The sequence below is a fragment of the Neovison vison genome, chromosome 3 (genome assembly GCF_020171115.1).
Source record: "Neovison vison isolate M4711 chromosome 3, ASM_NN_V1, whole genome shotgun sequence".
Taxonomy (NCBI): domain Eukaryota; kingdom Metazoa; phylum Chordata; class Mammalia; order Carnivora; family Mustelidae; genus Neogale; species Neogale vison.
In genome coordinates, this window is record NC_058093.1 from 108,818,511 (window position 1) to 108,834,018 (window position 15,508).

General features: G+C 38.3%; 1 protein-coding gene across 2 annotated transcripts in view; it reads left to right on the plus strand.

Annotated features, from left to right (window-relative positions):
- Positions 1 to 15,508, plus strand: part of CNTNAP5 (contactin associated protein family member 5) — an 858,994-nt gene that overhangs the window by 430,129 nt on the left and 413,357 nt on the right. For both annotated transcript variants that reach the window (XM_044242676.1, XM_044242675.1), the window contains one exon: positions 440 to 583. In XM_044242676.1, coding sequence (XP_044098611.1) covers positions 440 to 583 — 144 coding nt within the window. The remainder of the gene's footprint in view (positions 1 to 439; positions 584 to 15,508) is intronic.

The window sequence follows — 15,508 nt, forward strand, 5'->3', positions numbered from 1 at the left end:
GTACATAGGATTATTTGGTATAACACAGACTTTTAAACTAGGTCTCTCTGTAGGTGAACAGAGGTATGTTATGTTTGTCCCTTGGCTTTCATTTGGCTATACTTTCTCAGATGTTTGCACAAGAGATAAATATAAAGTTGTTGATTTTTTTATTTCTCCCTCCTATAAATTATTGTTTTATTTAGTATTAAAAAGGTTCAGAAAGGAAGTGAAATAGTTTTGTAAAATAAGCCCTTAAAAAGCAAGCAATTATAGTTATTTTTATGTGGGCTAATCAGTATCCTTTTAAATGTGCAATCAAGTGGCATCTATAATTATTTGAGCCACTTGGCTCACACATACAATTGAAACTACTAAAATTCACTCGCTTACTTTTCTTTCCTACTCCTTCAGGGCTTATAACTAAGAGCTGATTTTTTTTTCCCCCCTCTTCATAAAGCTTAGTTTTGGAGGAATTCCAGTACCAGGCAAACCTGGGACCTTTTTAAAGAAAAACTTCCATGGATGTATTGAAAACCTTTACTACAATGGAATAAATATAATTGACCTGGCTAAAAGACGAAAGCATCAGATCTACACTGTGGTAAGTCAACACCTTTCTCAGCGTGGTGGTTTCTAATACATTGGAGTAAGTCTTTTTCCCATCCCATCTCCTGAACTTCTTTATAATGTGTTTATATTATATTCTTTGAGGTCCTATCGGTCTCCCAGGTGAAAGTGGAGAGCAAGAGAAAAGGCAGGAACTGAGCTGGTGTGAACTGCGTTATCAGGAGGAACAATACATTAGAGGCACCTAGAGAATTCCATTTTCCTGGCTATCAGTTGTGTGCCAGCTGTGGGGAGTGTTGCAGCTTACCTTGTATTAGCCTCAGTCCTTTATTATCTCTGGGAAATGCAAGTAGAACCACAGATTCTATAGCTTGTGAATTGCGTATTTACCTCCTTATTATTTATATTAAAATATGGAATTTTGAATAAAAGGAGTTAAACTTTCTGTGTTTTTGAGATTTACTTTGTAGCATTTATCATGCTGGCAAGTTACATCCTTTTCTAATTCATTAGCATTTATCTTCCCCAATAGACTGAGAGCCAGAGCTGGCTTTTTTCTTTTTCACCACTGCATACCCAATACCTAGCAGAGTGCCTTGTACATAGTAAGTATTCAATAATGGTGTTGATATTTCCAATTATAATTGTGGACTTGTTCATTTTTCCTTCCAGTTCTATCTGTTTCACTTCATATATTTCATGTCTCTGTGTTTTAGTACATACACAGGATTGCTGTCTTCCTTTTGCCATTTTTCAAGGTGTGTGCTGGTGACAAGTTCTTAGCTGTCTTTCAATCTATAATGTATTGGTAGCTATTCCATTCTTGAAGGATATGTTCCGTGTATAGAAGACTCTGGTTTGATTGTTGTTTCTTTCAGTTCTTGAAAAATATTAGGTCACTTGCCTCTGGCTTCAATTTTTTGGGGGGCAAATTAACTATTATTAAAATATTTTTCCCCATAGATAAGCTGTCTTTTCTCTCTCAGTGCTTTCAAGATCTTTCCTTTGTCTTTTGTTTTCAGAAGTTTGACCATTATGTACTGAATGATATGGTATCTTTATCTTTATCCTGTTTGGATTTCATTCAGTTTCTTGAATGTGTAGGCTGTTGTCTTTCTCCAAACTCTGCCATTTATTTGAGTAATTTTTAGTCTTCTCTTTCTCTTCTCTTTTCTGAATTCCACGATGATGAATGCTACATCTTTCATCATAATCCTACAAGTCCCTGACCCTTTGTTCATGTTTTCTTCTTGGTTTCTTTTGTCTTTTGTTCAAATTGAGTAATTTCTATTGTAAGATCCTCAAGTTCATTCATTCCTTCCATACTCTCTTCATTTGGTTATTGTGCATATCTGTTAATTATTTTTATTATTTTATTGTATTTTTCAATTCCAAAATTTTCATCTCGTTCTTCTTTACCTTTTCTATTTCCTTGCTAAGACTTTCTATTTTTTTTTGCTGGATCTTTCTATGTTCTTATTTGTCTCACATGTGTGATTGTTCCTTGAAGGATTTTTATTATAATTGCTGCTTAAAACTATTTGTCACATAATTCTAACATTATTTTTGTCATCTCAGTGTTGGCATCTATTGATTACCTTTTTAAATTCAATTTGAGGTCTTTCTGTTTCTTGCTATATAACAAGAAGATTTTTATTTTAACCTGAACACTTTAGGGATTATGCTATGATCAATCATAATAGCTATTCTCTATTAGCTGCCTTTCTCTGACACTATTCCAATAGCGGAGAGGGGATTTTACCTTATTTCTCCGAGGTGGGTGGGGATAGTATCCAGGTGTTCCACTCAGACTCCATTGACACCTAAGGGTAGGGTGGAGAAGAATGAGAGCTCTGGCTCCCCATCAGCTCGTCAGTGATACCTCCAACTGGCTGGGATGTGTATGAGAACCTCATTACTGTGTATGTATGTGGGCATGTCTTTGTTATCACTAGACTGTGATGAAAGTCATGACTTGGCACTAAAACATCTCCAACACCATCCCTGCAGGAAGTGGGTGGGGTTGTTCACAACTGCTGAGTGGGGGTACACAGTCCAAGCTGTACCAAACATGTGGTTTCAACTGTTACTACAGGGAGAAGCTTGCTACACTCTGACAAAGCTTAAAGTTCTTGCTCCCTACTCAGTCTTTTCTGACCCAGTCTTGGTCAGGGGTTTCAAAACATTGCTATAGCATGGATGAATGGAAATAGGGTCAGAGTTCTTTGTATGGTGTTTGGCTGGCAGAGAACAGTTATTGTCTAAAGATATTCTGTCTTACTAAGCTTTCCTTCTCCTGGGCCTTTGATCATAGAGAGCAGGCTTCTAATTGGGATTTACTTTTTACATGCTCTAGTTGGTCTCTTCAGGTTGCTGACTTCTCAGCAACAACTCTAAGATGTATGAGATAAAAAGAAAATCTGGGGAATTCTTTACTGTTGTTCATTGGTTGTCAAGATCCTTAAGCATACTTTCTTTTCTCCACCATTCAGTCTTCTTAGGTTTGTTTTATACATAACGTCTAGCAGTTTTTAGGTGTACTTAGTGGGGATAATAGAGAAAATTACACTACTCCATCTTCCCAGAAGTGAAACTCCTTTTAACTGACACTCTTCCAAAAGCCAAGACAAAAGTTGGCCACCGCATCACTTGACAGGCAAAATCTGATTCTCTTTGTAATCTAGCCAGCAGACTGTAGAAAACCTATGGGACTTAAATGACCTTGATGTTTACTTTCCCCCTTGATAAGCAGACCTTTAATGAATACTTTATTTCATTTGGGCATTTGAATTTTATATAGGTAAGGCATTTTTTAAAGTGGCCATTGGATTCCAGGGTATGAGATAGACTTTCTTGAGGGGAATCATATGTGCGGTTAAAGGTTGCAATTATTTTAAAAGGTTAGCACCAAACTTCTCCTGTAGTTCTGAAGAGTAAGGATGGTGCTAAGAGAGGGTTAGTCCTCTGACTCTGGTTCTAGGAGATCCAGTGATATTACTTACCCATCCCTGGCTCATGCTCAGGGGTCTTGACAATTATCTTATCCATGTGCACTTAGGTTGTCCATCTCCCAGTTGACCTAATCACTAGATTGGTGGTGATATTTTTCTTCAGCCTCATTCAGGAGACTTGAGCCATGTAAAATACACTCATGCCCATCCCATCTCCAATATTACTAACAAATATTTCATAATATACCAGTGTCATTGGGTTCAGTCTGTCTGTTAGCAATAAGATCCCACACTACTGGGAGTTTAGTTTAGAGTAATGATATGAATGTCAACCCATATGAAAGGACACCATTTGCCATTGTGCAAGGTGTTGGCAGAGTGTGTTGAAACACAAGGAGCTCATGATATTGTTTACTTCCACTGTTTATAAACAGGTTCAAAAGTATGCTAGCCTGAGCCTTCCATGTAAATAACTAAAATCCTCAGGGCTATATTCAAAAAGGAAATATCCATGCATATTTTGTGTTATAAATATCTTTAATGATGACACATATTTATTTTTATTTATTTTTTAAAAGATTTCATTTATTTATTTGATAGAGAAAGGTCACGGGTAGGCAGAGAGGCAGGCAGAGAGAGGGGGAAGCAGGCTCCCTGCTGAGCAGAGAGCCCGATGCAGGATTCGATCCCAGGACCCTGAGATCATGATCTGAGCCGAAGGCAGTGGCTTAACCCACTGAGCCACCCAGGTGCCCTAATGATGACATATATTTAAAAATGTGCTGGTTACACAGAACAACAACAACAAAAAAAGAGAACATGGAGAAAAAATGAACTTCTGAATATTGGAAGCTTTTCATCATCTCTTTTTTCTGAGAGAATGGTTAACCAAAACTTTAATAAGTGTTTTGTTGATTTTATACTACTCTAGCACTTACCAAGTTGCCTGAAACATTGCTAGCATACTTCATTCCTCAGAGTTTAATTGGTGGTATTGTTAATATGAAGCACAAAGATCCATTTAGCACTAATGTACTTGGGGAAAAATAATCCCAAGAAAACTGTTTTACTTTGCAGGTAGACAACCATTACTTTTAACCTTCAAAACTTAAAAGAAAAAAAAAAAGAGAGAAATGCATTTTTATTCCAAGTTGCTTCCATCACCTTGCTTAAGTGAGAATTCATATCACTACACATACACACACACACACACACACACGCACACACACACACGTGTGCACACACACCTTTATATGCCTAGTCTTTTTCCTTTAGGAATTCTGTGAGGGAAGGGAGAGTTTTCACTGTTAATTACAAGTAAAAACTGTTTTATTCTCCTACTCAGGCTTAAAGTGTTCCCCCAAAGACATAATATCAGCTACAAAATCAGCTTTGCTCCAAGTTACTAAGTCACTGCTGTGCTAAGTAAGGGTTTTTGAAAGGGATGGTGTTTTTGTCCTTTGCCAGTGTCCACAGACTCTCATAGTTATGGAGTCTTGGAAAGTTCAGAGTTGAGCAGGAAGAGTTGAGGAATCAACAAATCAGGTAGCAAGGGTACGATAACACCCATAAATTACAAAATGTGATTCAAGGCTCAAGGAAGCGCCCGCATGGGCCTCATCCAGTACAAGCCTCTCTAGCCGCTGGCACTCAGGGAGCATCCCTATTGCAATTTGTCATTCCCTTCTGTGGGACCTGCCCACTCCGTGGAGATTTAACAGCTATTCCATGGGGATAATTCAATTTAGTCTTTATGGCTCGATTTGCCTACAAGACGATCCTCCACATCCTGAAATGCAGTAAAACTAACAGCTTAAAGTAGACATAAAAAATACCTCTCTATTCTTCCTCAAATCTTTCATCCTATGCTAATACAGCACCATATAATAAACAATCAGAAAGTAAATGGCCCATTGAAGTGTGTGTACAGTACCTGTAATGTGGATTATTATATACATAACATAAGAAATATATTGCCCTGCTAGTTTCCTGAAAATGATTAATTTCATTTCTTCCACTTCACAAGAAATGCTGCTTTCTTTCAGCTCTGCTTTCTGAGGGTTGCATCCTCTTATCCAGAGGCAAGGAGAATAATGTGATTGGTTGTTAGCTGAGGTCTAACTTACTTCACTGTAGGTCTTAAAATGATTTTTTTTTTTTCATTTAAAGGAAGAGCATCGTAGAAATGGTCTTGTTCCTTTACATTTTTTCCAACAGAAGAGGGGGAAAAATGGCTAATAGCAGGACTATGGATATAGACTTGGCTTTTGAGCTAATTGACTATATCAATTCACTTTTGTGCCTTTTTCTCCAAATAATTGAAATTAAGGAATTGAATGGGTGGTAGCCAAAATACTAAACACAGAATGATACTCCCAGCCTCACGGCTGAAATCTCCTCCTGCGATCCCGGAATGTGTTTCCACTCAGCTGACTGGGAAGCCTCTTGGTCTTCTCAGACCAACACGTGCAGTAACAGAACGGCTGAGAGAGCCGTTGCATTTCTAAACACATGGGTTTGTATTCTATGACCCCAACAAATTAAATAGTAGATCGGCTACAGCTTAGGTTCTACTTCCTGAGTCTGAAGTTTAGTTTATTTCCAAACCATATGAACCGTGGAGTGGATTTTGAGTGCATCTATCACAAACTTATGTACCTAATTCATTTGAGGAAATTGAATGACCGTCTCCAGTCCAGATTTTATCAAATGATGGGCTCCATTGAAATAAAGAATGTAAAAAAGGTGTTGCCCAGTAGACTTGATGTAAGAGGCATACAGATAGGTAAGATAAGCAGGCTTCTGTGAGGTTTATGGTCTCTTGTTTGCATCTGCTGCCACAATACTCCGTGCAGTGTGGTTGTTTATATCTTGTAGCTCCGAAGCCAAGAAAATGCACTCAGAGATAAATATAAGATAAATATAATATAATATGCACATGAAATCACACACACACTCACATTGTATATGCACACACACACATGCATGCACACACACACACAGTGGCAAAGCAACCTTTGCCCTACCTGTCTGTGACCCAGAAGTTCATGAAAATTGCTCAGAGAAAAGTCCCTGGTGTCTAGTGAAGCCTATAATCTCTTCAGTTTGTCCCCAGGATTATGTTTCATCTCTGTGAGTATGCTCTGTGATAAATGATACTTTTCCTTGATGGAAGGAATCACTTGAAAAAGCAACTAACATAGCATGTCTTCTCTCTCCACATTCCTACTGTCATCTACTATCATTTGACCATTCTGACAGTCACACCACCTGCTTCTCTGTTGTATGCTCCTCATAACCTGGAAAAAAAAATCTAAATTATTAATTTCCAGAAAATTTGCTTCCTTTCTTTTTGTGGATCCATTAAAGTTAGTTTCAAGATTGTATGAGGAATAATGTAATGTAAAGTTAAAAAAAAAAAGAACTAACAGTGGAATGGTCATCCTCTCTGAAAATCATTCTACCCTAAATCAATGTTATGACTTGTTTTTCTAAGATGACCAATTTCGTAGCTCATCTAGTAAAATCAATACTTGAAGCTATTAAAGGAAATGTCTTTAAAAATGTTAAAATTGTATGTATTCTATATATTTTTAATGAATATTTGGAATATATGAAATAAAACGCAGAACCAGCCAGAGAACAAAACATTGTTCTCATCTGTATGTATTTCATTTTTCATGTTTTAAATTTATATTTTATATAACATGGACCATATTTTATTGACAACTTTTTATCTTGCTCCTTATAGCTAATATTTTCTCTTAAAATATATTTTACATTGCTAAATTTTTTTAAAGATTTTGTTTATTTACTTGAGAGAGGAGAGAGAGAGAGAGAGTGAACATGAGCAGGGGTCACGTGGGGAAGCAGAGGGAGAAGCAGGCTCCTCTCTGAGCAAGGAGCCTGGTGCAGGGCTCCACCTCAGGACCGGCAGCCGACTGAAGACCCTAAGTGCTTCATCTTTAAATTTTTTATTAAAATTTTTTAATCTTTTTATATAAAATATCATTTAAGCATTAATTCAATTTATCAGAGTGCCTTTAAGATTCTACAGTGGTTACAGGCTCCTGGGTGGCTCAGGTGTTTATGTGTCAGACACTTGATTTTGGCTCAGTCATGATCTCAAGGTCAAGTCCCTCATTGGGTTCCACACTCAGTGCAGAGTCTGCTTGTCCATTTCCCTCTGCTCCTGCCCCCTGCTCTGTCTTTCTAATACATTTTAAAAAATCTTTAAAGATTCTCTGTGTTCAAATTTTGAGTGTCTTGAATTTTAACTACCAAAAATAATGTGGAGATTGTAAACATAATGAAAATGTAATTTTCTAAAATTCAGAATAGATAACCAGGAGTGAAGATTATGGGATGAATAATTACAGACTTTTGACTCAATTGTTTATAGTCTGTACCAGTTTCCCTACACACACACTGTGTGTAGAAGTACCTGCTTCTCCTGCCAGTGCCACCTCATACTTTCCCCTCATTTGAATATTCAAATTTCTTTTAAAATAGTGGGTTTAATTTGCAACAACTTGGATAGACATAGAGGGTAAGTCAAGTAAGTCAGTCAGAGAAAAACCAGTATCATATGATTTCAGTCATGTAGAATCTAAGAAACAAAACAAAGAGAAAAAAGAGGCAAACAAACAAAAACAGTCTTAAAAAAAAAAAAAGATTTTATTTATTTATTTAAGAGAGAAGGAGAGAGAGTGTACAAGCAGACAGAGCAGCAGGCAGAGGGTGAAGGGGGAAGCAGACTCCCCACTGCACAGGGAGCCTGATTCTGGGCTTTGGTCCTAGGACTCTGGTATCAGGACCCAAGCCAAAGGCAGAGGCTTAACTGGCTGAACCACCCAAATCTCCCCAAAACAGATTCTTAAATAGAGGACAAACTGGTGTTTGCCAGAGGGGAGGTAGATGGGGAGATGGATGAAATACCTAAAGGGGATCAATAATACATTTAAATTGATGAGCACTGAGAAATGTCTAGAATTGTAGAATCATTAGATCATACACCTGAAACTAACGTAACATGGTATGTTAGTTATACCTTGGTATAAAAATAAAAAAAAAAATAAAAAGAACAGGTCTAAATGATACTTGAAATCAATTCAGGTTCTTTTCTTCTGCAAAACTTCCAGCTAATAACCCGAGTGTGTTTTTTATGCTCATGTTTCCCCCAATAATACCAGCAATGATAGTCCCCTCATTTGAAGATACCTTGTTCAGAGCGCTGTCTTATAGACAATCATGATGCCACAAATCACGATGCTAATATCAGAGGATAGTAAAGGAAAGTGGCAGATGGACCTGTGGTTGTATTCACTCCTTTGTCCCTGAAACCTCTGTGAGAGGCAGACAGGGGCAGACATTATTATCCACACTTTATACTGAAAGATGCTTTATGCCCTGGACCCAGGAAAGTCAATGATATATAGTCAGCAGCTGTGTCATTCACAGTCTTCTTCATCTTCTTTTGGAAAGCACTACACCATCAGCTTTTATTCATTTTTATTATACATCTATTTTTTCCTAGGGCCTTGAATGACTTTCACATCAAAGTGGGAGAAAAACAAAATACAAGCCTGGGCAGCTTTGTGATAGCACTGCTTACCTCGGATTTGAAGACCCAATGAGATGTTTCAGAAATGGTCCCATGTAGTTTGCTCATTGCCAGATAAATTTCCCTGGGACATCCCTTGCAATGTATGAGCATTGGGGCAGAATCCTTGCCTTCATCCCCAGAATGAGAGAGAGCAGCAGAGGCAATGCCTGGGAAGAGCCTAACTGCCTGACAATCATGTGGCTGTGATCTTGGCTGGAGCTCCTCACTGGCTTCGCAGCTCTCAGTGTGTCCAGTTGCCAGCATCTCGCTGCCAGGTTCTACCTTCTGCAATTAAGGATGTGGCAGAGAGTCTTCATTGGGATTTTTTGTCTTCTTCAGCCTTTTGCAACCAGTGGCTCTTGTATTTTGTGATGGAAACTGCTTGGGTTTTGAATCCTTCATGATCAGCTCCTCCAATATCTAGAAGTTTATTTCCCCCCTCCTTTCTTGTCATTGCTTCTTTTCTAGCCAGGCCTAGATGGTTCCATGTTTCTGGAATTCACCATATGCATACACACATCTAAGCCTTTTCATTCCATGTTGCTCCTGCACTGAGCTGCTTTTCTCCCTTGGCTCTTCCCTGACCTAGACCCAAACCATCCATCCTTCTCTAAACTTGCAAGTAGGTTAACATTCGAATCAGGATGAGACTCAACATGTTCAATGACTTCTTGAAGTGGAGCAGAGTACTGAAGCCCCCAGGTTGTGCCAATCACGGACCCTTGAGTTGCTGCCTTATGCGGAGGCCCAGAGAGAACTGGCAGTCAGGCAGACAACACTAGGTTCAGGGAGCCCCTTGGGATCTTTGGGGCTGTGGGTTTATAGCAAATAATTAGAAAGTTTCAAAACCTTAAAGATGGAACCTCCCTAGAGTATACCAGTATGAACCCACTGCATTTCTACCCTGCCTATGTCAACCCCAGTGGATTGTCTGTGGCTCTCTGGAGCACAGTGCTATGGAGAATCATGGCTCCAGGTCCAGCTTGCATACAAGAAGCTGCTATGACCCATAGGCAGAATCCACCATGGGTTTGGGAATCATGCAGTGTCAGGTGTGCTGTGCCTGCTAGCCTTGTGTGGCCATTCCAGATCCCACCTTTGCCTCAGAGCATCTTTCATCACTCAGTTCCATTATGCTTTCTTTGTTGTGACACTCACACTTCTATTATGTGACATAACTCAGCATTTGATTCATCATTATCATCTCAATACATAATTTATAGAGTATCTGCTGTGCTCATAGCAAATGATCCTTACCTTCAATGGATGGGAAACTTTAAGCCTCTTTTTGCCTCAGCATCCACAACCTTGGCATTGCATCACAATTTCAGAACTCAAAGTTAAGAGCCAATAGACATACTTTGCCTATCTCCTTATCACGTGCTTTCTATTCTCCTGGTCACCATTTTGATAGCCACCCCTCCCCACCTATTCTCTCTTGCTTTAATAGTTTGACATATACTTTTTATTAATTTTGGTGTCTTGATTACTCTCAATGATTCTTTCAATGATTCCATTTGGTTTTATAGCTTCTTGCTTTCTGACTTTGACTACAGCCCTGCCCTCCCAACTGTGCTCCTGAACACCATTTCCCCAGCCACTGAAAACTACTGGCAGGGTGCAAAATACATTACAAGAATTAAGGAAGAGAAATCACAGGCTAGGAGGTTCAGGAAATACTTCATGAATGTCCAGGAACTTGATGTAGGTTTTGAAGAAAGACATCTCTTTGGACAATTCCATTGTAATAGGACAATTCCAAGGTAATTTGAGCAGGGGCATGGAAACTCAAAATGAGGACATAGTATTTCTGGGAAACAAAATAAACATAGCTTTCTGTGCCACTCATCACGTTAAAATGTACATAATGAAGGCACTATGTGTTGAAGAAGAATATAATCTTTGAAGGCAGTAAGATTAATTCCCACCATCACGACATAATAGCTGCAGAAGATGGACCAAATTACCTGACCTCTTCCTGTTTCAGTGTCATCATCTTCAAGGTAGAACTAAAAAACACCTGCTTTATAGATTGATGACTCCTGGGATATTATAGGCACTGAATCATTAATAGCTAATGATAGTGTTATAATTATTTTTATTGTCCCATTTTGCTCACCATTTCTCATTGTATGTTCCCCATGAAGACCATAGTCCTATGACTATGTCTATCCTGTTGTGTAAATGGCCTTCTGCAAGAACAACTCTAAATATTTTAGGTCAGTGATTATAAATATCTTAGGAGCCACATACCCCTTGAAGAATAGAATGAAAATTATGAAAACATTTTATTCTGTATAACATTTTTGGATCACTAGATACCTTTGAAGTCCATCTACGGACAGTAAGTTAAGAGCTCCAGAAAACATTTTAAATTACAAATCATGAATAAAATCAAACCTTTTCTGTGTCTTTATAAATTCCTAATAATCTTATATAAATTCTCCTTGTTGAATCATCAGGGCCTCAATGAGCAGGGACCTGACGTTGAGTCCCTTGTGGGACAGGTGGACGTGTTTCTTAGAAGCTCTTCACTTTGTGCCACAAGATTTAGAAGACATCTCTGTCCAGGTTCAGGTTGTTTGAAAAGGAAAAATTTTATTACATATATGTTTTAAAAATATATTGGCAAGTAGAGGGTAGTAACTGCTAACATGGGTAAAAGAGGACTTAATGGACCAGAATGAGCACTTAGAAAAAATTGGGTACTTTCTCTAGGCTGCCAGAAAATAGACAGTGAAGGAACTAGATACAAGGAAAGCTCCCCCTGCCTTCCTCTCAGGCTGAGATTCACACCCGGTCCAAGTGGGTGTTTGGGACCATGCAGTCTGCCAACAGCAACAAAGCTTGCCAGCCAGCATAGGTCTTAGCTGCCTTTGGGAGCTGCTACCAGTGGAGAAAGTGCTAGCTGAGGGCGCAGCTGGAGCTCAACCATGAAGAATTAGTGGGTTCCCCAATGACCATCAATGATGGAGGACAGGAACCCAGTAGAGAAGGCGGCCAAATGGTATGTCCTTGCAGTGGCTCTGTCGTGCCCTCTACTGGCAAATCCTAGCATTTGGGCGGAAAAGGTTTTCAGGGTCCAATCTCAGCGTCGAAACAGGGAGAAGAAGGGCTTTGGAGCTGAAACTCAGAAACGGGTAACTGACACAATCTCTAATCTCTTTTCTTCCTTTTAAATTGTGGGTTAAAAACCAAAAGGCACAGGACTTCTGGAAGTGAGGGTAAGGAAGACAAAGGGAAGCACGTGCATGTTCATGGTTTAACATCACCTGCGTGTGGACTTGGGTGATCATAGCATGCCTCACAGGTGTATGAGCACAAACTCTAAATACAGGTACAGGCTCTTGTGAATAGGGAAGTATTAATTTATTTCATTTTGTCATTATCTATTTCCTCAGTAGAAAATAATGAAACTACACTTACTCTCTTTTATAGGTCCATGTAATTTACTTCATAAAAAGGTATTTTTCATACTCAAAAAGCTTGATGTGTGCCATAGGCAGACCTGCATTTGAATCACCCAAACAATGTACCCCTCCGATGAGGATTTGCTATGCCACAATTCTCCTAAAACTTATTCCTATATTTTACCTAAAGGTTTTCTCATGCAACTCACTGCCCTCCTTTGAAATAGTTTTATTTATTTGCCATTTCTTTCCACCATTATCTCTAATATCCTAGTTTAGCTCATCTTTCTATTCCTAAGTCAGCCCATGGGTTATCCATTCTCACCGAAGGTGGTCGATTATTACATCATTTTCCTCCCTAACAATAAGTTCCAAAATTTACCTTGCTTCTGCCAAGGAAACAAGCCCTTTGAAGGACATTCATATTTGTCATTTGTCTTTATTGCATCAATACAGTCCAGTAGCTAAATAAAAGTCTTCTCTTTTAAAAATAATAAGGATAATTTAAAAATAATTTAAAAATGTGATGATTGACTAGAACTTTAAGAAAGGTACCCTGAGGTCAAGAATATGGTTAAATGGACACATTTAGTCTGTACAAGCCACAGTTGATATATCTGATAGAAATGTGGAGTCTGAGTAGATTTGGGGCTGAGGGCATACCCTAAAATCCACCATTTACCTCAGTTTTGGATGATGCATTGTGGAAGCTTCTAAGCACAGTATGATTTTGTAGAGTGCTGCAAGAACACAGCTGAGAATCAGACCCTGAGGATGGAGCATTCAGTGCTAGTTTCTCAAGGTGAATGGAAGGTCGGACAGCCCCAGAAGATATTTAGTTTTATAGGCTGAGGTTTTGGTGAATGTTCATCATTCTATATTCATGGGCAAATATAATACCCCATATTGAATCAGTAGTCCTCGATTCCTCCAGGAAACTAGAAAGCACATGAATGTTACCAGACTTTTAACGTTTAACAGTGTCATGACTGGCAAAAACCGTTAAGACAATCTAAGCATCTTGGTTTTTTTTGTTTTGTTTTGTTTTGTCTTGTTTTTTTTTGCTTTTGTTTTTGTTTTTCATGTTTTTACTCATAAAATCAAGTGTTTGGGCATGTTTTCAATTTCAGTGCTTTGTGATTGATATCCCTACAACCTCTTATTCTTTTTAAGAAATAGTGGGTCCCCATGTTTTATAAATGTGTGAGATAATTAGAGCTGATACTGCTCTGGGAAAGCACAAGAATCATCCTTCCACCAATATAATTAAATTAACAGCATATGGACCAATAAGTGTAATAAAAATGATATGCAATTCCCACTTTTCACAAGAGAATTCATGTTTACAGATTATAGGAAATTTGGGAAACACAAAAAAGTAGAAATAAAGAAAAAATCACCTGCATTCCCCTCAAACAAAGTCAACTATAAATGCTGTGTCAATGTAGATATTCCAGTTTTCTTTTTCGAAATGAATATTATCCTGTGTAACTTTTTTTTCCTTCTTATCAACATAGTCTGTAATGAAAATAGTAATATACTGAGCATTTAGTATATGCCAGATACTCTGTCAACTGATTTTCATATTAATTTATTTCCATCCTTGATCTCACCCTATGAAAGGACAAGTATTTGTGGTTTCATTTTGAAGTTGAAAAACATGAGTGTAATGCTATTAACGCCAGTCATCCAAGATACGTAGTTAGGAAGTCTCTATCCTGGCTTTTTTGATGCCAAAGCCATGTTCATCTGCTATGATATGCTTTATGAACATTTTGTGTGTCCTGCTGTAATCACCGAATTTCTGAATTTTAGCTAAAGTAACAGTACATCAGAAAAATGGTGATCAACAAGTGTTGAATAAGTGAATGGTTTTTTTTTTTTCTTTTTTCTTTCTTTCCTTTTTTTTTTTAAATAGGAGGAGACAGGAATAATTTGAATTCCCAGCAAGGAAACTAGCATACTACAGATAGTTTGTACTTAAAAAATATTTACTTATTCTTGTGTTGGAATGATTATTATACCAAGACAAACTTGCAGCATCTGATGAGAGTGAAAATGCCTCCTTATTTAACACTGGAGAATAGAAGCATCTTTTGAAGGGAGGCTATACCTCTCTAAACCTAGTGTTCTTCACATATAAGTAAAAGATCCTTAATACCATTTAACTTTTAGCCACCTGAGGCAGAGAGTGAGAAGATGATCTCCGGTGGGTACGTGAATGGCTCTGTCAGTTAAGAGTATGTCTTTGGCTTATGGCATGATCTCAGAGTTTTGGGACTAAGCCGCACATCAGATTCCCTGCTTCTCCCTCTCCTTCTGCATGTGCTCTCTCTCTCTCTCCTCTCCTCAAGTAAATCAATAAATACATCTTGACAAAAAAAAAAAAAAAAACAAAAAAACAAAAAAAAAAACAAAAAAAAACCCCACATGCTCTTCAGAACATCTACCCCCACTAATGATTTCTATGTCCCTGATGCAGAAGTAGTTCTGGCCTACAGAGAAACCACTGTATGAGTCAGGAGTTGTGGTTTCCCCATCCAGGATGGTTACTATGTAATTGGATAAACTTCGTGATTAACTTAGTTTGGCACTGTGACTGAGAAACATTTTTAGAACATCTAAATGCCTTTCAGGGGCACCTGGGTGGCTCAGTCAGTTAAGTGACTACCTTTGGTTCAGATCATGATCTCTGGATCCTGGGATGGAGCCCTCTGTCGGGCTCCCTGCTCTGCATCTCCCTCTTCCTCTGCTTGCTGCTCTGCCTACTTGTACCTGTGCTTGCTCTCTCTCTCTCTCCCTGTCAAATAAATAAATAAAACCTTTAAAACATTGTCTGAAATACCTTTCAACACAAACATTTCATTAAGGAGAATTATTTAGAAGGCCTCTATCGCAGTATTACTTTACAAGGTCTTACATATCAAACTACCACAGACTAGCCTGGTTCAAACAATAGAAATTTACGTTCTTATAGTTCTGGAGAGTAGAAT